The 21,970-nt window shown below is 50.5% G+C and overlaps 7 protein-coding genes across 7 annotated transcripts; 6 read left to right on the top strand and 1 right to left on the bottom strand.

Moving 5' to 3' along the window:
• The first annotated feature begins 1,572 nt into the window (after positions 1-1,572).
• On the top strand, positions 1,573-4,571 carry PV06_04432 (uncharacterized protein). The gene is made up of 11 exons (XM_016405330.1): positions 1,573-1,791; positions 1,944-2,320; positions 2,400-2,656; positions 2,735-2,873; positions 2,949-3,190; positions 3,247-3,404; positions 3,468-3,562; positions 3,626-3,759; positions 3,813-3,872; positions 3,926-4,018; positions 4,081-4,571. Exons 1-11 carry the CDS (start codon positions 1,651-1,653, stop codon positions 4,242-4,244), a joined length of 1,860 nt encoding a protein of 619 aa, XP_016263536.1. The 5' UTR covers positions 1,573-1,650; the 3' UTR covers positions 4,245-4,571.
• Positions 4,572-5,715: 1,144 nt separating this feature from the next.
• On the top strand, positions 5,716-7,406 carry PV06_04431 (uncharacterized protein; the record flags this gene model as incomplete). Its single annotated transcript, XM_016405329.1, has 2 exons — positions 5,716-5,868; positions 5,923-7,406. The coding sequence occupies 2 exons, from the start codon at positions 5,716-5,718 to the stop codon at positions 7,372-7,374; spliced, it is 1,605 nt and encodes a 534-aa protein (XP_016263535.1). The 3' UTR covers positions 7,375-7,406.
• An 894-nt stretch (positions 7,407-8,300) lies between these two features.
• Positions 8,301-10,276, top strand: PV06_04430 (uncharacterized protein; the record flags this gene model as incomplete). Its single annotated transcript, XM_016405328.1, has 3 exons — positions 8,301-8,454; positions 8,564-8,837; positions 8,932-10,276. The coding sequence occupies 3 exons, from the start codon at positions 8,301-8,303 to the stop codon at positions 10,274-10,276; spliced, it is 1,773 nt and encodes a 590-aa protein (XP_016263534.1).
• Positions 10,277-10,866: 590 nt separating this feature from the next.
• PV06_04429 (uncharacterized protein) lies at positions 10,867-11,819 on the bottom strand (the record flags this gene model as incomplete). Its single annotated transcript, XM_016405327.1, has 3 exons — positions 10,867-11,120; positions 11,205-11,575; positions 11,650-11,819. 3 exons carry the CDS (start codon positions 11,817-11,819, stop codon positions 10,867-10,869), a joined length of 795 nt encoding a protein of 264 aa, XP_016263533.1.
• A 495-nt stretch (positions 11,820-12,314) lies between these two features.
• PV06_04428 (uncharacterized protein) lies at positions 12,315-13,530 on the top strand (the record flags this gene model as incomplete). Its single annotated transcript, XM_016405326.1, has 3 exons — positions 12,315-12,720; positions 12,847-13,194; positions 13,241-13,530. The coding sequence occupies 3 exons, from the start codon at positions 12,315-12,317 to the stop codon at positions 13,528-13,530; spliced, it is 1,044 nt and encodes a 347-aa protein (XP_016263532.1).
• A 1,131-nt stretch (positions 13,531-14,661) lies between these two features.
• On the top strand, positions 14,662-15,129 carry PV06_04427 (uncharacterized protein; the record flags this gene model as incomplete). The annotated part of the gene is made up of 1 exon (XM_016405325.1): positions 14,662-15,129. The coding sequence occupies one exon, from the start codon at positions 14,662-14,664 to the stop codon at positions 15,127-15,129; it is 468 nt and encodes a 155-aa protein (XP_016263531.1).
• Positions 15,130-17,254: 2,125 nt separating this feature from the next.
• On the top strand, positions 17,255-21,926 carry PV06_04426 (uncharacterized protein; the record flags this gene model as incomplete). The annotated part of the gene is made up of 11 exons (XM_016405324.1): positions 17,255-17,383; positions 17,440-17,517; positions 17,573-17,688; positions 17,738-17,792; positions 17,850-18,451; positions 18,504-19,194; positions 19,243-19,804; positions 19,879-20,051; positions 20,108-20,637; positions 20,709-21,702; positions 21,765-21,926. 11 exons carry the CDS (start codon positions 17,255-17,257, stop codon positions 21,789-21,791), a joined length of 3,957 nt encoding a protein of 1,318 aa, XP_016263530.1. The 3' UTR covers positions 21,792-21,926.
• Positions 21,927-21,970: the final 44 nt, after the last annotated feature.

Raw genomic sequence — 21,970 nt, 5'->3', positions numbered from 1 at the left:
GAAACAGACATGGACAGATTATTATTGATCTGTCATTAATTTGGTTACAGTACGGAACGAAATAATACATACGTCTTCTCTCTCGATCTTTGATTTCTGTTCGGCGGGAGGGGGGTGGGGGGGAGGAAGGCTCCATTTTCGTGTCTGGGCTTACATAGTAGGCGCATTTGTTTTGCCGTCTCTTAGGGCTACGAAAGGAGCCCCTAAAATGAATGATCGTCATCACACCCGTTCCTGGTACGAAGGTGAGCCTCGTAGTGTATTGTATGTCTTCGTATGGACAATTCAATCGATCGTGCATTTACAACAACTCGTAAGCAGTGTTAGACCCTTTTCTCCTCGATCGACGACCACCACCCTCCCCGGGTAGGAAACCTGAGATGCAATCTGGACACGTTGCTTATGGAGCAAGGGACGGACTGGGGAGATAGAACGAGGAGGAGGCGAGGGGCCTGATTTTCCATCGGCAAGATAAGATCGGATGTGTTGATCGGGGGCCACAGAAGAAAACAAAAAGACTGGGATTATCCCTCAACAGTTGTGAATCTCAGGACACCGACAAAAAAGGAGTTGCATACAGTACAACACTGGGTCCGTACTGTACACATGAAGAAGAACCTATCCACGGACTGCACGGGAAAATACTCGTGTGAGTCCTCGGACCATGATTCAACAAGTTGCCTTTTCTCTGTTTTATCCGGGTCAGCAACGACACAACGACGACTGGGCGATCGTTCTCTAAACATCTAGTCGGGGTCCCACACTTCTGCAAGCATGACCGCTCCCCATTGTACTCGTTGCTGTACGTCCTTTACGGCCTTGGGCAGTAGATGGCGACGATCACTCCGGTTGAGTGACTCCAGTATACAAGTAGGCGAATAATGACTTCCCTCGTTTAATTGCCATAGTCATCCGTCTACATGGAGGGCTCCTTGGTTGCATCGCACGTGGAGCCACCGTCAGGGCGTCTATCAACATTCGTACATCAAACGGAGCACTTAGATACAGTAGTGTTTGTTGACGTGGTACTCGAAGGACCCGCCAAGGGATTCCGTCCGGCGCGCGCGCCCAGGTTTTCCCTCTCTGCGATGGTCATGGGTACGACTACTTACCTGTACTGTACCGTACTACGGAGTACCCATGCTCACTACCTCATTACTCGTTTGTTACCGAATGGATGGAGGAGCTTCTTGCTTTCCTCCCTCGATCCAGTTATTCCTCCCTTCCCTCCATACAACCACAGTACACCCACCCTCCGCAACCCGGGCCACTACTCCTCCTCCTCTTCTTCCTCCTCCTCCAATGCGGAGACGAGAAGAAACGGCCGAAGAGCGCTGGGTGGCCCAGGTCACTACCTCTAGTAGTATACCGTACTACTCATTACGGCGGGAGTATGGATACCTGACTCTCTTCTTGTTGCCCTCTTTTTCTCCGTATCTCCAGCCAAGCTAGTAGCAGTACTCCGTACAGTAGGTGTGTACTCGTAGTGTTTTAGTGTATGTAGGGTCGTCAAAGTACAAGTATATATGTACTTCGGTCCGGACCCTTTTTCTCCTCTCGTGTTGTTTGCAGATCTTCTCTTTCTCGTTCCCTTTCCCTCCCCCTCCAAAACCAACAGTTCCCATACTGTACTGTACCTGCAGCAGAATCATGGCGGACAAACCTTCGGTGGACACTGCCGATGTCACCGGCAATGAAAAGGCCATCTTCGAGACGCCCACCACCGGGCTGGAAGAGCAGGGCGGTCGTCGCAAGTCTGTCGCTCTCAACCTGGTCGAGAATCCTTTGAAGGTAAGCCAGCAAACCAAGACAGCCACACTCTTCCTTGTCGTCTTCTTCCCGGTGCTGCGCCGCCATGAAGGGAAGTCGACCACCTTGAGAGCCAGCCATCAACAAACAAGACCAAAACAAAAAACTGACACATCTGGTCACCCCGGTCATAGCGCACTTCGCCGGAACAGACGGTCCTCAATGCCATGTCTTTCGCCGAGACCCACGGCATGCCCGAGCATGCAAACCTCTTTGGTCGCGCCGCCCTCGTCGCCCGCGACCCGGACAACTTCGCCAGCGTCAACGAACTCGAGGACCACGAGCGCAACGCCCTCCAGTACGAAAAGGATCACAAGTGGCATGGCCCCAAGATGCTCTGGTACTCGATCGGCTTGTGCGCCATCGGAGCCGCCACCCAGGGTTGGGATCAGACCGGTTCCAACGGTGCCAACTTGTCCTTCCCTGAAGCTTTCGGGATCAACGGCAAAGGCAAAGATGAATGGATCGTCGGTATTATCAACGCCATCATTTTCTTGACGGCCGGTCTCATGTGAGTTGTATTCACACACAGTTTGTCTTGTGGTCCCTTTGCGGGCGTCGTGAAATGAGAAGACTGACCTGGTGCGCAGTGGTGCTTTCATTGTCGATCCTCTCAATCACTACTTTGGACGAAGAGGCGAGATTTTCATCACCGCTTGCTGTCTGACTGCAACGCCCATCGGTTCCGGATTTGCAAAGTCATGGCAAGGATTGTTCGCCGCTCGATTCGTCATGGGTATTGGAATTGGTGCAAAGAACGCGACGGTGCCCATCTACTCTGCTGAGATGGCCCCGGCCCGTGTCCGAGGTGCTCTCGTCATGTTCTGGCAACTCTGGGTCGTCACTGGTAAGGCTTTTGAGACTGTTGTGGATTTGCCTGTTCCAAGAGCCCTTTGGCTGATCTGCTCTGTTTTTCGTCGCTTAGGTATCTTCTTGGGTTTTGCTGCCAATGTCATCGTCAAGGACACTGGTAGAATCTCATGGCGGCTTCAGCTTGGTTCGGCCTTTATCCCATCTTTCATCCTCATGATCGGAATTTACTTCTGTCCCGAAAGTCCTCGTTGGTGAGTTGCTCCCTAGAAAGCTCTATGATCCGCATCCCTGGCATTGTTTTGCTGACTGACCATAACTTTTGCTAGGCTCATGAAGCATGGAAGGCACGCCCAGGGATTCCGATCGATGCAAAGACTGCGAGCTCATCCCATCATTGCCGCCAGAGATTTCTACTACTCGCACGTTCTCTATGAGGAGGAACTTCGTGAAGCTCGTGGCAACGGTTATTTCGCCCGTTTGTGGGACTGCTTCGCCGTGCCCAGAATCAGGCGCGCCAACTATGGTGCCTCCACCGTGATGATTGCTCAGCAGATGTGTGGCATCAACAGTAAGTTGCTCCTCTCGCCGGTGTCCTCAGATCGCGTCTTTTAACATTCGTTCCAGTCATCTCCTTCTACAGTTCAACCATCTTCGAAGATGTCGGCTATACCCCAACTCAGGCCCTGTACGCATCTTTGGGTTATGGTGCCATCCAGATGGTGGCGACGTTCCCCACCCTGTTCCTCATCGACACCAAGGGCCGAAGAACCTTGACCTTGGCGGTACGTTTTCTGTCCCCAATTGACTTGCCGTGGGGATGATAGCTGACGGCGTTGTGTCCATAGACCTTCCCTTTCATGTGCCTCTTCTTGTTGGCCGCCGGTCTATCTCTTCTCAAAACGGATGGAAGCCGTGGATCCCAGATTGGTCCTGTTGTCTTGTAAGTCGTGATGGATGCCCGGATTTAATGGGCGGCCGATCTAATCATTTTCTTTGCGACTAGATTCGTCTACCTCTTCACCATCGCCTATTCCCTGGGAGAAGGTCCCATTGCATTCCAGTACTCTGCAGAAGTGTTCCCTACTATTCAGCGTGAGCAGGGGATGGCTTGGGCAGTCTGCATCAACAACACTTTTGGTGAGCCAACTTTTTGAATGTGAGATTGGCAAATGGCTGACAAGGCTTTGTAGCTGGTATCCTCAGCTTGACCTTCCCTCGTATGAGGACCGTCATGACTCCCACTGGGGCTTGTAGGTTTTCATTCCCATGACGACTGGCGATTGTTTGCTAACTTGAATTCCAGTCGGTTTCTATGCTGGACTCAACCTGATTGCCTGGTTCATGATCTTCTGTTTCGTCAGAGAAACCAAACAACTCACCCTGGAAGAAATTGACCGTATGTGATGACAATCCATTCATCCTGATTTGGGGGCTCTGATGCTGACTTTTTTCTCGCAGAGGTCTTTTCGGTCCCGACCAAGAGCTTCCTCGGATATGAATTGAAAGTATGGCTTCCTTACTTCATCAAGCGACACATTTTCCGACAAAAGATTCCCAAGCCACCTGGAATCATTGAACGTGCCGAAGACGCCGACAGGGCCGACGTGGCCGACGTATACTAGACGGTACCATGCCTAGATTCCGCAGAGAACTGCACTCCTGGGGGAAAATCATCAAGGTTTGGACAATTGGACGCCTCCGACGATTTCGACCGTTCCATAAGTTCCGCACAAGACTCAATGGGATGTCAAGTGCAAGTCGGGAGCATTCACGAAGATGAATATCGACAAGGGTAATGGCAATAGATGTCAACAGGCTGGAGGAAATAAGTCGGTCTTGTGCAAAGCGACGCGCTCGCTCGTGTTCGCCATTAGACTTAGACTTGACTTTTGCTCTCTTTTAGAGTAGACTACTATCCTTTTAATGGTCAATCATCACCTCGACATAGATCTCCGAGTCATTGCCGTTCCTCGCACGCGAGAGTGATGGCGCGCAACAAGTCTCATCGTGGCAATTCCCCCACGAGACAATGATCAAGGCCTAGATTGAGCTCGGCCCTGGGCTCAGTCCGTGGAGCACCTCAGTGACAGGAATCCTTTCCGATCAATTGCCGCCATCTCGTGAGGTGTGGTGAACACCTTACCCTCGGCAATTGAAGATTTGATCCACTGGAATCTCGAGTGCGACAGATTGAAACGACTTTCCCCAGACTTTGGGAAGCTTCAAAGAGGGAGAGAGAACAAGAGCTCGGTCACTGTGGCTGTGGGACCCCCAAACACCCCCCGCCCCAAGGACCCCCAACGACCATCATCAACTGCCCCCACGGACGGTTCAAGACGGAGCTACGGCCGACAACGAGCCAAGAGGCTCTCGCCCCCCTCCCCCCAGAACAACCCGCCCGGCTATAGGTTGACGGTCACCTTTTCCGGAAGCCTCAACACGAGTAGCCCTCGAAAGAAAGCGGCGGCTGTTCCGCTCGTCCTGCCTTGGGATGGGAGTTCAAACGCCGACACTCCCCTTCGATTGATTGCGGGGTTGATCTTTGTCTTGGTTGGTGTACTGTGAGCCGGGCGAAAAATAGCGTCGAGTCAAGTGGCTGATCACAGGCTTTGAACGGAGTCGCCAATGATCTCATGGTCTTGCAACACCCAACCCCGGTCAAAGCATGACATGTGCAATCACTCATTGGTCTCTTTTCTTTTTCATAACCTTTGAAGCTTGATAGCTCTGTCTCTCTCCCTCTCGTGAGCTTGAGGCGAAAAACAACACGAGGGTCGAAAGTATGTTGTAATGCCCAGACCCCACACCTTTTTCATCACCCCCCCTTGTTCGGTTTCGCGAGCTTCGACTCGACTCGACGACGTCTTTCTTTCTTCTTGCGGTCAAAGTGAAAGGCAGAATGCACTTACCCATGCTTTTGTAATTGACTATAAATTCGTCCCATTTCCCTCCAGGTGTTAGACCCCGCCCATCACTTTCGCATCCAAACCAACGAGCAGACTTCGGGACTGCGAAACCATCCTACAACAATCGGGCATCCCATATCGCCTGCCTGTCACCACAACAACAATCTCTCTCTCTCTCTGTCCGACCATGGCCAGTATGATGGACGACAAGAGAAATCACATGGCCCATGACGAGGATGTCGAGACGGGCCAGCCCACTTTGGTCCTGGCGGGAAAGAAACACGGCGATCGAGCTCTCTCGATAGTCGGGACTGGTCGAGTCGAACTCACAGATGAAGATGTAAATTTCACACCCTTTTTACGTTCTTTGCCGAGTTACTGACGCTTGTCTCAGAACAAACGCATCAGAAGAAAGACCGACAAAAGGATCCTAATCATTCTCGTCTGGGTTTACTTCCTTCAGATCCTCGACAAGTCGGTTTTGGGATACGGCGCCCTCTTCGGCCTCCAAAAGGATTGCAACCTCACCGGCAACCAATACTCGTTGGTGGGATCGATCGCGCCCATTGCCCAACTCGCGTGGCAACCATTTTCGTCCGTCCTCATCGTCAAGGTCCCCCACCGCATCCTCATGCCCGCCCTCTGTCTGGGATGGGGCGTCGCCCAAGCCTCGATGGCCGCGTGCCATGATTTCAGCTCCCTGATGGCTGCGCGCTTCTTTCTGGGTCTCTTTGAGGGTGGCTGTCTTCCGCTTTTCAGCGTCATCACCAGCCAGTGGTACCGACGCGCAGAGCAGCCCATCCGCGTCGCTGCGTGGTACGGCACCAACGGAATCGCCACCATCGCCGCCTCCGCCCTCTCCTACGGCCTGGGCAAGATAAAATCCGACGCCCTGGCCGAGTGGCAGATCATTTTCCTATTCGTCGGTCTGGTGACCATCGTCTCGGCCCCCGTCGTCTGGTGGTACCTCGACAACGACATCCCTTCGGCGAGGTTCCTGACGGACCACGAAAAGGCCCAGGCCATCGAACGCCTCCGAGCCAACAACACCGGCACGGGTAACCGAGAGTACAAGTGGTCGCACATCCTCGAACTGGCCATCGAACCCAAGACCTACCTCTGGATCGGCATGTCCCTTTTGCTCAACGTCGGAGCCAGCGTCACCAACACCTTCGGCCCGCTCATTCTGTCGGGGGTCGGCTTCGACAAGTACAAGACTTCCCTGCTCAACATGCCCTTTGGCGCCATGCAGTTCATCGTGATTTTGGTGGCCTCGTACGCCGCGCAAAAGGCCAAACTGAAATCCGTCGTGCTTGCGTCGCTGATGTTGCCCGTCATCGCGGGCCTCGCCGTCCTTTACTGCCTGCCTCGAGACGACGGAGCCACCGCCGGGCTTTTGGTCGCCTATTACCTCCTGGCCTTCCTGTTCGGGGGCAACCCTTTGATCGTTTCGTGGATCGTCGGCAACACCGGAGGCAGCACCAAGAAATCTGTCGTCATGTCTCTCTACAACGCCGGTTCGTCTGCCGGGAACATCATCGGTCCTTTACTGTTCGACAAAAAAGAGGCCCCCGCGTACCACCCCGGTCTGCGAAGCACGTTGGCCATTTTCGTCACCCTCTTCGCCGTGGTCATCATTCAGCTGGCCAATCTGATGTTTTTGAACAAGTTGCAGTCCAGGACCAGGGTCAAGAATGGCAAACCCGCCGTCATCAAGGACCATTCCATGGAGGATAGGTACGTCGCCGTGGAGGAAGAGACCGACGGCCAAGGACAGAGGTTGGGCGACAAGGCGTTTTTGGACCTGACGGATCGAAAGAATGACGAATTTACTTATATTTATTAAGGGGGATGCAAGAGAGAGAGAGAGAGGGAGGGAGTCCTCTCAGGGAGTCTTATTGAGCGATGCTTCTCTTTTTTGGGTTACGATACGATCATACTGTCAGTCAGCCAGTCATGTCAGCCATGACTACCGGTGTTGGTGTTGGGAGTTTTGAGACCGAGTACTTGACTTGAGTTTCAGGACACTCAAAGGCTGAAAGTAACTGTATCTAGTGTGTGTGTATTGGATCGTTAATACTTTATTCCATACTTATCACATCGCATCGCATTCATGTGAGTCTGATCAAACTGAACCTGTGATGGCGACCCGCATATCTACCTACCTATCTACAAGTACCTAGGTACTCCGTACTGTCCTCGCAACCTATTTAAGCAGGGGTCTGTGCCGCCCGGAACTTGATCCGATATTGCGCCCGGCGAATGTCCGACATTTCTTCATTTGCGAGTCCGGAGTACGTTTTTTTTGACTCATATCGGAGCCTATTCAGCAGCTGCATTACCCATCTCCATCTCCACAGTCTTTTGTTGTTGTTTTTTACCTATAATTCCAAGCTTTTTCTTAGCGAAACCTGCGAAATGCGGGCACCATCGAGGGAATTGACGGCGGTGTGTGAATCTACTTTGTTCTACGAATTGAATAACCGGCTTTTTGTTTTTGTGTTTTGATTTCTTCACTCTTGCTACATTCTCGTTCTCTCTTTTTTGAAGTTTGGTTTTACTTCTTTGCCGACTTTGGCGATCTACCTCTAACCTTTGACTGCCAATAAGTCTCTGTATTTCGTCTGCTCTACCTAACCGAAGTAGTTGACTCTGTGAGTCGAATCGTCTTGGATACAACACTTGACTCGACTCTCTGGAGCAACAAGACCGTTTTGAAGGACACGACAACACGCTCCACACACTGTCCACACTGTTCACAGGACAATGTCAATGTCAACATGGACCAAGATATCTCGTCCATTCAAATGGTTCTATCATGAATTCGGGATCGTCTCGATCCAACAAACAGGTCGTAACGCATACCTGATCATCTTGGCCAGGACATGTCGTATGTTTGCGTATGGTACGAATTCTTTGATTTTAGGTATGATCGACCCCTCGATTCCTCAAATATACACAGGCACACCCACTTCCTCTCCCCAAGAAGTTTGTTCTACTCTTTTCATGTGGATATACTGATGAAACGATAAAAGCAATCTTCTTCTCCGCTTTAAATTATACCGACCACCAGATTGGTATCTTCATGACCTTGACACTCCTGGGCGATGTCTTTCTGGGTACCTTTCTCACATTGGTCGCCGACCGTGTGGGTCGTCGGAGAGTCCTAATGGCAGGATCGGGACTCATGGTCTTGACTGGTGTGGTGTTTGCCCTGTTTGAGAATTTTTGGGTCTTGTTGGTGGCGGCCATACTGGGTGTCGTGAGTGTCACAGGTGGTGATTTTGGTCCATTCAGAAGTATTGAAGAGTATGTATCACCTTGAGCCTTGGGATTGTCCAGTACACCAAGGCAAAGATAGGCAAAGCAAAAGCTGAGCCGAGCCGAGCTAACATCAATACAGATCAATGTTGTCACAATTGACAACACCATCATCAAGGTCAGACGTTTTGGCATGGTACGTCACGACGTCGACATTGGGATCTAGTATAGGATCCGAAGTTTCAGGGAGGGTGATTCATTTCCTCCAAGATCGACCGGGTTGGAGACCCGTGGACGCGTACCACGCCTTGTTTTGGGTCTACACTCTCATGGGGATCGTGAATGCGGTGCTAGTTTTGCCCTTGACGAAAGAATGTGAACTGGAGGGTTTGGGTTCACAAGATGAGAACTATGTCGAAATAGCACAGGAAGAGAATGATGACGACGAGGTGGACGATACGACCCTCCAGCAACGGCAGAACCGACACCAACACGATCAAGACCTCACTGGGCGACGGGAACAAGATGAACCAGAACCAGAACCAGAAAAAGGCGGTCGATCCCGCCTCCGTAACATGTCAACCTGGTTCGGTCGACGTTTCGCCCAAGTCTCGGCGCCCACACGGGCGATCATGTACAAACTTTGGTTTCTGTTGGCGGTCGACTCTCTTGCCGACGGCATGGTACCTTATTCCCTGACGAATTACTTCATGGACGTCAAGTTCCACCCAACCAAATCGGCCCTCGGAGACGTCACGTCGATCGCTTACTTTTTGGGCGCCGTCGGGGCAGTCTTTGCCGGTCCCCTGGCTCGGAACATCGGCCTCATCAACACCATGGTCTTCACCCACGTCCCCTCGTCGGCGGCCGTGTTGTTGTTTCCCTTCCCACCCTGGTTCTGGTTGACCTCTTGTCTCTTGCTCGTCCGGGCGGGTCTGAACAACATGGACCAGGCACCTCGGTCGGCGTTCATCGCGGCCGTCGTCCAACCGCAGGAACGTACGGCCGTCATGGGCATCACGGCCATGGTCCGTACTCTGGCGGCCATGGCCGGTCCCAGCGTCACCGGAGCTTTGGCGGCGGACGACCGTTTCTGGATCGCGTTCCTCGTCGCCGGCGTCTGTCGACTGGCTTACGATTTTGGACTGTACGCCATGTTTGTAAACATGAGGTTGTATCAACACGAGGAGAATGATGATGACGACCGGACCACAACCAAACACGCTGGACTTGGAGGAGAAGCAACGACGAGAAGAGGAGGAGGAGGAGGACGACGACGACGACAATCACAATCATCGTCGTCGTCTTCAGTAATACCAATGGCCGAACTCGATCGTGGTCGTGGACGGATCAACGATGAAGAGGCGGCGTTGAACGTGGGGATGGAAATGGACGATTTGAGAAGTACATCGACGACGGTGGGCGACGACAGCGACGACGACGACAAGAACAACAACAGCAACAGCAGCAAGATCATAACATCATGACGACAAGAATTTACGTACCTCGACCACTGAAAAATTGAGACTCGTGAATGATTGCATGGACGGTCCGTGATGAGTTACATAACTCGGGTATAGACGACTGCGTTTTAATTTTTTTTAACGACCTTTATGACACGGGGGCCCGGGAAAATAGGTATCAAGGTCAATGACGAACAGAGAAAACTACGAATCAAAACCAGTTTCTTGGACATCGTTACCTAGGTACACATGGCACAAGATTGACCCAAAACAAAAGATGGATTTTTTGGTGATTTTCCAGTCACCAAAGATCTAATTGGCCATTATATGCTCGGAGAGAGTGTGTGTAGTGTCAAAACACATATAATCCCTAGCCCAATTTCGACCCCCGATCCGTTTCATCCTTGCTGCCTCCCATCACCTCATCATTTGAATCAAAGGTGGGTCTTCACAGACCCTGGTCATGTTCCTCTCGCTTCCTCATCTACCCAAGACGAAACCAACCACAATGGGTCAAACAAGCCTCTTGTTCTCTAACCAGCCTTGTCTCTCTTCCCTTTGGGCGTCGTTTCATAGGAAAAACCACCCAGCGTGACAATGTGCCTTACATTCTCTCAAGTAGTATAGCGAAAGAATGTGGCATTGTCACCCTTTTCCCTCTCAGCGTGCTTATCGTTTGCATTGTACTCTGCCGGACTCTTGTACTCTCGATCGCGTCGGGCATTCTCTCGTCGAAGGTACAACGTCATAAAGATGCAGAGACACGTACTCATAGAGATCATGGCGATCAAAATGGCATGACCCTGTGTGAACTCGGGTGAATCCTTGGAAAGGTAAATGAACCCTGAAATCGCACCACCGAGATTACCTGACCACGCACAACACGTTAGGTACGCCATGATAGAAAGGTGACCCAATGACAGGGGGACAGAATGGAGACAAAAAAACATACCGAATCCAACGTGCATAGCTATACCAACGCCACGCTTGACAGATCCGCCAATATTGTTACCATTCCACGCCACACCCTGGGGAACGTTCGGGTAGATCCCGGCAGCAAACAGAAAACAGCCCGTATATTTGACATGAGGGTTTTGCGAGGAAATGAGCATGATCAGACCAATCAGTGCGGTGATGTTGAACCCGATCATGAACAGGCCGCGAGTCTTGAGTTTGTCTGCGGCAAAGCCTCCGGTGATACAACAAAAGCAGGCCACGATGTAAGGCGGCACAGTCATGAGCTGGGCCTTTTCGTTGGTGTAACCCAGAGTCTTGACGATGGTGGGCAGGAAGAGAGAGATCGAGTATAATGGCGTATAGATACTATCAAAGTTTGCTTGTTAGCCAAAAAAAAAACAATGTCGAAAGATCGGGGGATAAAGGGATATCTGCTGTACCCGATGGTAATGAACATATGGACCCAGATCTTCCAGTCTTTAACGGCGTGCCAGAAGTACTTCATATCAAATTCATCGGCAAGAGAGCTTCTATCGTGCTCGAGACGACGAGTGACTTCTTCTCTCTCGGCTGAGGTTAGAAACTTGGCAGTAGCTGGGTAGTCATTCATAACAAGGAATGCGATGCCAGCTAGGTAAATTCGTGTCATTAGCTAGACTAATGATCTCGTACGGCTCGTGGTTTTCGAATGGGTCTTCGAGATACCCGCCGGTAGTGGTCGAGGCAATATTTTTTGAGATGATACTCTCCGAGGCCTTTTCGCCGTCTCCGGTAGCGGGCGCGCTTTGGCTCGACATTCTCGTCGCAAAGTCACCGGGGGTGTTTCTGATTGTTATTTAGTGGGAAAAGGGCAGATGGAGCCAGGGAGGCGAGAGATTTCCCCCTGGATGAGGAAACCTTCACTTGGTAGATTGAGTGGCCAAGTGGTGAAGAGAATCTAAGGTGCGCAAAAGACACGGCGCAGTGTGAGTGAAGTATAAGTGAGGCCAGGCCACCGAGAACCACATCACATGATAAGTGCAGCCAAACCACTGGGGGCACCAGGGCAGTTCATCCATCTAGCTTACATCGACATCACTTGGCCGAGCTCTCGCGAACCTCAAACATGGCTCCAGTCGCAGACAACTCGTTCTGCGCTACTCTCTTTCGAGACAGGCTTAAGAGCACAGATCGAGAGAAAATAGCGAAAGTCTTAAACGGCCTCGGCACCGCCCTGACGAACATCTCCTTGGAGAAGACAACACCCGTCAAGAAGTCATCGATCTTCGCGAGAAAGTCGGCAGCAGCGCATGAAAAAGACTATCGAGCTGAAGCCAAAGCCGATGCGAAGAGGCTGCATGCCATCATCCATGGCTGCCTCACTAGGCCCGTTGCCAGACTACTAGCCGAGCGCAGATTTGACCAGCTGCCCAAGTTGATATATCAGTTAGTAGCATTGAACGATGAGGCCAACTTGGCTGATGAAAACTTCCAAGCAGTACTGGTGAAGCTAGAGATACTGGTATCCACCAGTCAGTAGCAGCCTCTGCGACCAATGCATTGGAGACCGAAAACCTCGTTGAGCACAGAACCTAAGTCCAAATGACCTACCGTGATTTGAAAGCATGTTTACAGGCTATACTGACCCTGGCCTGTAGCGCGTCCCACAATGGACTTTGAAGCCGTCTTCAGCGGCCCCTCTTCCTTCGAGGAGGTTGGCATTCTGACCAGACGAGGAAAGCTGCCATCCGGATTGGAACCGGACCCCGAACATCACTCCCGTGATTCTCAAGAGCTTCAAGAGGGAGGCGGCGTCTTTGAGAAGATCGATATGGTCTCCGTGAGCATCGAACCTGCCGAGGAAAAGATGGCGCGCTTTACAAACTGGTACGGTGCACAGTGGGAAGAGCGAGATGCCAGTAAGCTCCACATGGCGGATTCTCAACCCCCGGATTCGTCGTTCGAGAGCAGCGACGACAGTGAAGCCGAATATGTTCCAGACGAAGGTGGCGAGGGAAGGCCAGAAGTTGTATACCACAGACGACGATGCAGGCGAAGACAACTCAGACCTGGAAGTCGAAAAGGCCCCTGGTGATTCCACTTCGAACGCTCTGATCAGGAATGAGGCTGATGACGGAGACACAAGTACACCCCAGGTCGACACTCTCGGCGAAAGAGGAAGAGGAGAAAAGCGAAAAGAGGCCAAGGAGGAAGCTGGATCGGCGAAGAAGAAGCCAAAGAATGTGGATTCTGGCAATAGGCCGGTCACAAGAGCAATAAAGAAACAACAACTGCAGGCGCAGTCGGAGCAGGGGCCTCGGAAGAGACAGATCTCGCCCTAGGCCGCCGGTGAGACAATTGACTACAGCAACCCCTCCATCCAAGAAAAAGCAGAAAGCGGCGCAAAAGACAAAAGCAGAAGGTGATTCTGAGGATGCCTCCTTATGCCCGAAAACAGCCGTGATATCGTGGGTCTTGTGTATGAAAATCTTTGCAACTTCCGCGCTTCGAAGATAGAACAGAGACAACAGAGAACTCCGGAATCTGATGGAAGCCCAAGTGCTTCTCATGACTTCACCATTGAGGCTGATGAGGCGACACCTCGAAAAAGTAAGCGATACAAGTCTTCGACATCGCAAAACAAATCCGTCCGTCGAACAATTTCAATCCTGACCAGCGATCCAACTCAGTCCTTGAAAATGCCGTGGGCTCGGAAGTTCTCTCGGAAGAGACAAGTCTCCATGGTTCAGATCTCACACTACGATCCGCCATAGAAGTGGTCTCTAAGCTTCATGAGAAAACACTGGGATCGTTTATTAGTTTTCTCCACAAGGAAGACACGCATGATGTTACAACGAATTTGCAACAACTTCTGACCAATGAAATCGAATACTTCCGTACATAAGAGGCAGGCTTCACCAAAGAAGACGCGCATAGGATTGCACAGCCTACGGGCAATCCGGATTACGACCTTAGACTAATACTACACTATTAATCTAGAGAAGGTGGTATTACCAAGTTCTAGGATAATATCATAAGGGTAGCTAGACCATTTAACTACTTTCTAAAAAAAGGGCTTAGGCCTAGATATTATCTTTATATATAATTAGCATTAAAGAGAGAAGGGGAGTATATAAGGACATAAATTAACCTATTCTATCTCACATTAAATAAAGAAAAAGCTCTAGATATATAACTAAATATCTCACTATTTTCTAGAGATCTTATTACTTCCTTTCCTAATTATGGGTGGCCATTATGTAAAGCAGTATTATTAAGAAGGTAAAAAGTATTTAGCTAAAGTGCTTAATGTTAAACTTAGTGATAACACTTTAATTAGCTTTAAAATCCTTTTTAAAGACTAGAGTGTGCGGCGCATAACAGCCTTTATTAATTACCTAGTGATATTAATGTTTAACCGGAATATAACTGCACAATACTCTCTACGATTAGACGCTGGCCTAAATTTCATGATGTGGCTGTTAGGACTCCCGTATATCGAGAGATCCTTCACCGAGACAGGAGCCGAATTTCAAAAGGGTATGCTAGGCAGTGCTCCACTTAAAGAAGTACACGAGTACGTGAGAATGGAAACCAACCTCAATAGAACCCTCACAGTCCTTGAATATGATTCTGCCTTTCTGAACCGGGCTAGTATAACGCTGCAAGAGGATGTTTTCAAAATGCTGGATAAAGGGCAGTCAGTGGCCAGAGCTCTTCAGACCAAAATCAATAACAGCATTTCCAAAGGGTTACTGCAGTCGGAGAAATTCGCTGCAGCTAATCGCCGCCGAAATGCTGCCCGATATGGGTTCGAATTCAAAGAGCTTTGGGATGCAGAGGAGGTCACACTCACGGCAAAAGGGTATATCTCACTAAGTACAGGAATTCCTGCTTTCCCCTTTTGGGACGAAATTCATTCGGAGTTATATCGTTGTTGAATCTCAGTGTCCGTAAAATCAAAATGAGCCACGGTCCCGACTTCTGCATATTGTTGGAGAAGTTTGCGGGGAGGATATTCAAATCCCGTCACGACTTCATCGGGATAAGATGTCAAGTATCTTGACTCAATCATGAAGCATACGATCAGTAACATGCACTTGTACATCGGCGGAAAAAGCGCCCAATCACCATGAGCGGCAAAGTCTCAGAAAAAGGGTTCCTCTTGGTCTGGCTCAAACCGGCAACAGCTTTTCGCGAGTTCGACGCTTGGAGGCTTGCCGGCGGATTTGCCAGAAACATCCCAGGAGTTGGCGGCTATACCGTGCAAACGGCCCTTGATCCGATAGATCCAGTTAAGCCTCACCGGTACTCGATCACCTACCAAGTTGACGATCTGAACGTCATCACACCAGCCGTCTATGAAGCAGCCATAGCCGAGAAGCCAGAGTGTGTGCAGTCATCCGAATGGCACCTATATCGACAGATATACTACCAGGTCAAACCAGGGATGTCAGCAATAATGCCCGGCGGGAGTGTAGTGGCGCAGGTTGGCCAGGATCCTGAGAAAGATGAGGCGGTGATCAAGGACAATCTGAAGTGGTTCACAGAAGAGCATGTGCCTATGTTGATGAAAGTGACAGGCTGGACAGTTGGACTTCGAGGATCCCTCGTTTCAAGGATTGGCGGTGAAGAGAGCGAGTTCGCTGCTGCATTTATTGCAATACACCGCTACCAGCCAGACAACGGCTTGGAGAAGTCGCCTGAATGGTGTGCGGCATCGGGAACTGCATGGTCTCAGAATGTCCGAAGTCATATGGTTAGGCCGTATCACCGGAGAGTGTGGAGGATTGATAGAGACATGGCCATTTAATCAGAGTGTAAAGTGTCTTGTTGGCGCAGCCAGTGGCTTTGCATCAATCTCATAATTCTGCTCGATACCCCCGATCATTACGTGTTTCTTGTATTCAATCTCTTTCGCGACTCGACCTCACTCGAGGACGCTTTTGAATTCGCCTTCGTTCGAAAGGAGGAGAGATTTCGATTCGAGAGCCGCGGGACGTGTTGTTGCGCCAGGTGAACCGAGGACAATAGTCACTATAGCTCGCCGGCTTGTCTCATTACGATCGACTGACCTACAGCAAGACCGAATTCAAAAATATGATAGCTCAATTATTGTTTCGAAGAGATATGCTGCCATTGAGGGTCTCCTTCAATTGAAGTAGTCGGTGTCGCTTGAGCTCAGAAGCGCGTGGTAGTCGTACCTGAGGACGCAGGAAGAAACAATTGTACGTGACCTGTCCATGTTGTACGTTCCTGAGAGCATGAGAAATACTCCGTACTTTACCCTAGTGTTCGATCGTACCCAAGATTGAATTATTGCGTCTATTTTCTGTGAATGTCGGTTGTATCTTTTTTGGAGTTGAACAGATTGGACCAAATATTTCAGTATCGCTATTGAGTCAACCACGGCAGACGCGCGGCGAGGCAGACTCGCATTATGCAGCACTACTTTCACTCCATATTATCTTCGCATTATTGAAAATGATCCACCTATTGCGGTTCCAAGGTTGATTTCGAGACGTACAGAGGTAGCTTCGGGATGCTCCATTCGCCAAGATCCTCGTACACAAGCCAAGTTGAGAATTATCGCAAGTCCCATTGGGCGGTTCGTTAGGTCACCCTCTTCGAGTAAATTGCTGCGCTCGTGGGCCAATGTCGAAGCCAACGTCGTTCAATCCGATGCTGTGGCAGATGTCATATCTAGGCAACCGTGACTAGGGAAATAAAGTCCAGTTGCGATTCTCCCCATCATCTCTGACCGCGTGTCATGCTGCCCAAACGACAGCGCCAACCACATCAAGAGTGTGGAGGGAGGGCCCGCGTATCGTATCCGTATTCGTATTCGCACTCCTCTTGAACTCCGTACTATAAATCTCGCTAAATAATAAAGGAAACAAGGCACACATGTGCATCGATCCATCTAACATCACCCTCTTGCAATCTTGATATATTCTTAAAACCTGTCTTTTCGGCCGCAGAATGATTGTGCGGAGAATGCCACAAAGCGATGTGATGAAGCAATGAACCCAACCAGCCCATTGCGCTCACTTTTGATCTTTCAAGATGGCGAAGACCAAAGATCCACCGACCGGCGAAACCAAAGCAGCTACCGACGAAGCTGTAGAAGAAACTACCATCACCGTCAAAGATGATGAGCAGCAGGAGGAAAAGCCCCAAGTGGGCAATTATTGGGTTCGACACCGTCCCTGAGTACTCATCAAATAGGCATCTATACTAACGCCGCGCAGAGAATCCTTTCACACAGGACCTCAACCGACAGTACAGCCCTTCTGATTGGAATTTTCTGCGCCGTCGCCTCTGGCACTGTACGTTGAGAAGCAAAAATCCCAAATTGGATGATTGAGCTGATTCCTTCCACAGGCGCTCCCGCTGATGAATATTGTCTTTGGCCGTTTAGTTGGCGACTTCAATGGCTACTTCCTCCCAGACAGCGGCGTGACTAAGTCGGAGTTCAAAAGTTCAGTCAACAAAAATGCGTACGTTGACACATACGACGATAGCCTGCATCACACTGACCATTCGTAGGCTATACACCTTTGCCTTGTTCATAGCCAAATTCGGCTTGACCTATATATCAATGGTTCGTGTTCCCTGCTCTCTCCAAAGTGCTCTTTCTCCTTGGACTAATATGATCAAGTTCTGCTTCCGGACGACGGGACTTCGAATATCCGCCAATTTGAGACTGGCCTATATGAAGTCGCTCTTCTCACAGCCGATCAAGAAGTTGGATGAGGTTTCGTCAGGCACTGTGACGAACACCATCACCACCTCAGCCAACACCATCCAAATGAGCATATCGGATAAACTTCATTCTCTCTTCATGTCCCTCGCCCTGATCATTTCCGCCTATGCCGTTGCCTTTCGATTCTCCTGGGCTATGACACTGGTGACAAGCTCAACCTTGCTCTTTGTGCTGGTGGTGTACAGCATTAGCACACCCATAGTCCTCAAGCAGATGCAACGACTGGAAAAGGCGAATGAGAAAGCTGCATCGATAGCGGGAGAAATTTTCAGTTCCGTCCGAGCAGTCTTCTCACTAGGCGCCGAACCAGCCTTGACCAAGAAGTACTTCTCAGCAGTGGAAAATGCAAAAAAGAATGGTCTCGGGATGTCTTTACAGATGGGTATTCAACTTTGGCCCATCTATTTTTCGATGTATGCCAGTTTTGCCTTATCTTTCTGGTTCGGCTTGAAGCTCTTCCGTGAGGGCCATATTGACAACATCAACACGGTCATAACGTCTGAGTCTACCTCCGTCCCCACCTGCTTTCTCGGCTGACAACCACATTAGTGTTTTCTTCTCCGTTCTCATAGTCGTCGGCGTTTTGGGCACTCTTGTAGCTCCTGTCATTCTCATGCAAAGAGCCATCGGCTCCTCGACCGAATTTTTTGCTATGATCGATTCGCCCAGTCTGTCCTACGAAGGTTTAGACGAGTCTGACTTGAGTTCTCACGAGGACATCGAATTTCGCGACGTCTCTTTCGCTTACCCTTCACGGCAGCATGTGCCTGTTCTACAAGGCTTCGAAGCCACTTTCCCAAAAGGCAAGACGACTGCTTTGGTAGGACCTTCGGGCAGTGGCAAGAGTACAATTGTTGCTCTGTTGGAGCGATGGTACGATCTCAGACCGGACAAGGAGGATGAAGAGGAGGCCCACAAATCTAGTAAGGATGGCAGAGATTCCACCGTGGTTTCTGAGACTGAGAATACCACTCAAGAGAAGAATGCGCCGGTAGACAACCAAGGTGCGATCTTTGTGGGAGCTCATAATATCTCCGATACCAAGTTGAAGTGGTGGCGATCGCAAATTGGTCTTGTTCAGCAGGAACCATTTCTATTCAACGATACGGTCCTCAACAATGTTTCTTTTGGTTTGCTCGGCACTAAGTGGGAGCATGAGAGCGAGGAGCTCAAAAGACGGCGTGTGGAAAAGGCTTGCAAGGAGGCCTTTGCAGATGAGTTCATAAACCAGCTTCCAGATGTACAGTCTGTTCTTTGCCCACCGAGTGAATTTTACTGACCATGACAGGGCTATCTGACCAAAGTCGGCGAAAGTGGGATCAAGTTGAGTGGTGGCCAGCGCCAACGTTTGGCCATTGCACGCAGCATCATCCGTGAACCAGTTATCCTGGTCCTCGACGAAGCAACCAGTTCAATTGACGTCCGTGGTGAAAAAATCGTGCAACAGGCTTTGGACCGTGTCTCCCAAAACCGTACAACCATAGTCATTGCGCATCGGCTCTCCACAATCCGAAAGGCCGATAAAATAGTCGTCATGCGTCAAGGGCGCAAAGTCGAAGAAGGCACCCACGACACGCTTCTGGCCATCACAGATGGTGTTTATGCCGGTCTCGTACATGCACAACAGCTGGAGGCCGAGTCAGCGCCTCCAATGACAGATGCCGATGAAAGATCCATAGAGGCGGTTGACAGAGTCGACACAAGGGCTTCAGCAAAACAAAATACGGAAGCTTCAACCACGGTTTACAAACGCAAAGGCTTAATAGGCACAGTAGGGCTTTTTTTCTACGAGCAGCGGCGTCATTGGAAGATCTATGTCGTGCTAGTGGCTGGGATCTTTGGTGGAGCAGGTCAGTTGTCCCTGGTAAAAGAACCACCGCGTGTGAAGAAGTCCAACCGCTGACCAGGGAATGTTGTCGCACAGCTGCGTACCCACTGCAGAGTTTCATCTTTGCCAACCTTGTCAAAGTATTCACCTATACTGGAAACAAACTCAAGTCGCGCGGTGACTTTTGGTCGTTGATTTTCTTTATCCTCTCGCTCGGCGTGGGCGTGTGTTATTTCACGCTCGGCTACTTCTCCAATCATATGTCGGTCGTAAGTATGAACCCTTTGCGGTGGCCAGAAACACGAGACTGACACATGGGATACAGCTCGTGGGAACTACGTATCGGCTCGAATACTTCCAAAATATCCTTCGAAACCCGATTCCATTCTATGATCGAGAAGGCAATTCGTCCGGATCCTTAATGGGTCGTCTCTCTACAGACCCGAAGGTACTTCAGGACCTCCTGGGCTTCAACGGCATTTTCCCTACCATCGCCGTCTTTAATGTTATCGGATGCGTCGCCATCTCCTTCACATACGGTTGGAAATTGACAGTGGTCATCTTGTTCTCTGCAATGCCCGTCATTTTGGTAGCATTCATGATCCGAATCCGCTTCGACCTAAAATTCGAAGAGTGGAACAACCAAGTCTTTTCGCAAAGCTCACAGTTCGCCAATGAGGCCATCGGTGCTTTTCGCACAGTCACGTCACTTACTATGGAAGACACCATCATCAACAAATATGAGACGCTGCTGCGAGATCAGATCCGCAAATCAACACGAAAAGCGACTTACGCTGCTCTCGTCTTTGCTCTCTCCGACAGTCTCGAGCTCTGTTCGATCGCCTTAACATTCTGGTCTGTCAATCCCTCGCTACAACAACCTGTCCCTTCATCTTTTCAACACCCGCTAACGTTTCTGCTAACAGGTACGGCGGCCAACTCCTCGCATCCCACGAATATGAACCCACTCAATTCTTCGTCATCTACATTGCCCTGATTATGGGCGCCCAGGGAGCCGGTCAATTCCTCAGCTTCGCTCCCGACCTGGCAAACGCCACCGCAGCTTCCAACCGCATTCTCGACATTCGACACGAAGTCACTGAAAATCAACGCAAGACCGCCACGAGCCCACAGACCCCACTCACCCATTCCCGGACGGGCGCCAAAATCGACTTTAACAATGTGACCTTCCAATACCCGACCCGCGAGACTCCCATCTATCGGCACCTCGACATCTCCATCCCCGCCGGGCACTTTGTCGCCTTCGTTGGCCCTTCCGGTTGCGGCAAGACGACAGTCATATCCCTCCTCGAACGCTTCTACGAGCCCAACGCTGGAGCGATACTCTTCAACGACACAGATATCCGCGACTATGAAGTGTCATCGTACCGCCGCGCCCTGTCCCTCGTGGCTCAGGAACCCAAGCTCTTCGACGGCACGATCCGTGAGAACCTCGTTCTGGGTCTGGAAGACGATTCGGAGACCGGCTCTGGCGGCGTCGTCGACGACCCCAAAATCATCCGCGCCTGCCAAGCCGCCGAGATCCACGACTTCATCACCTCTCTACCTGATGGGTACGCGACGCCCCTGGGAATCAACACGCAGACATCGCTCAGTGGAGGTCAGAAGCAGCGTCTGTGCCTCGCCCGCGCGCTGCTGCGAGAACCCATGCTCCTCCTACTCGACGAGGCGACGTCCAGTCTCGACTCGCAGTCGGAGAAACTCGTGCAGGCCGCCATCGAGAACCTGGCGGGCCAACGAAGCATGACCGTCATCGCCGTCGCGCACCGTCTCGCCACCGTCCAAAAGGCCGATTTGATCTTTGTGTTTGGCGAGAGTGAAGTCGGGAGAGGGTCTAGAATCTTGGAGCGTGGTACGCACCACGATTTGTTGAGACGGAGGGGTGCGTATTGGCAAATGGTAAGTTCTTTTTGGAGTCTTTGGGCAATAGAAGTATAAGCAGGCTAACGATCACCAAATAGTGTCAAGAGCAGGCTCTCGATCGATGAAGAATCCCTCCCCCGAAAAGTACAAAATACTTTTATATACGTGACGCATGTCTACCGTGGATGCTCGCCGCTTAACTACATCGCATATATTTACGGAGTACAAGGTGTATATATATTTCTTTCTCTCTTCTCAATCACGACTACAAATATATGCCATCTACACAAGCCTTATCTCGTCA

Source organism: Exophiala oligosperma, assembly GCF_000835515.1.
Source record: "Exophiala oligosperma strain CBS 72588 unplaced genomic scaffold supercont1.4, whole genome shotgun sequence".
Classification (NCBI taxonomy): domain Eukaryota; kingdom Fungi; phylum Ascomycota; class Eurotiomycetes; order Chaetothyriales; family Herpotrichiellaceae; genus Exophiala; species Exophiala oligosperma.
This window is presented reverse-complemented; position numbering and strand designations above follow the sequence as displayed.

What these genes read in the sequence shown, in the direction of transcription:
- PV06_04432 (XM_016405330.1), top strand. Translation starts at nt 1,651, where the DNA reads ATGGCGGACAAACCTTCGGTGGACACTGCCGATGTCACCGGCAATGAA. An exon ending in GAAGAACCTTGACCTTGGCG is followed by an intron (nt 3,405 to 3,467) that starts GTACGTTTTCTG and finishes TTGTGTCCATAG; the next exon opens with ACCTTCCCTTTCATGTGCCT. An exon ending in CAGATTGGTCCTGTTGTCTT is followed by an intron (nt 3,563 to 3,625) that starts GTAAGTCGTGAT and finishes CTTTGCGACTAG; the next exon opens with ATTCGTCTACCTCTTCACCA.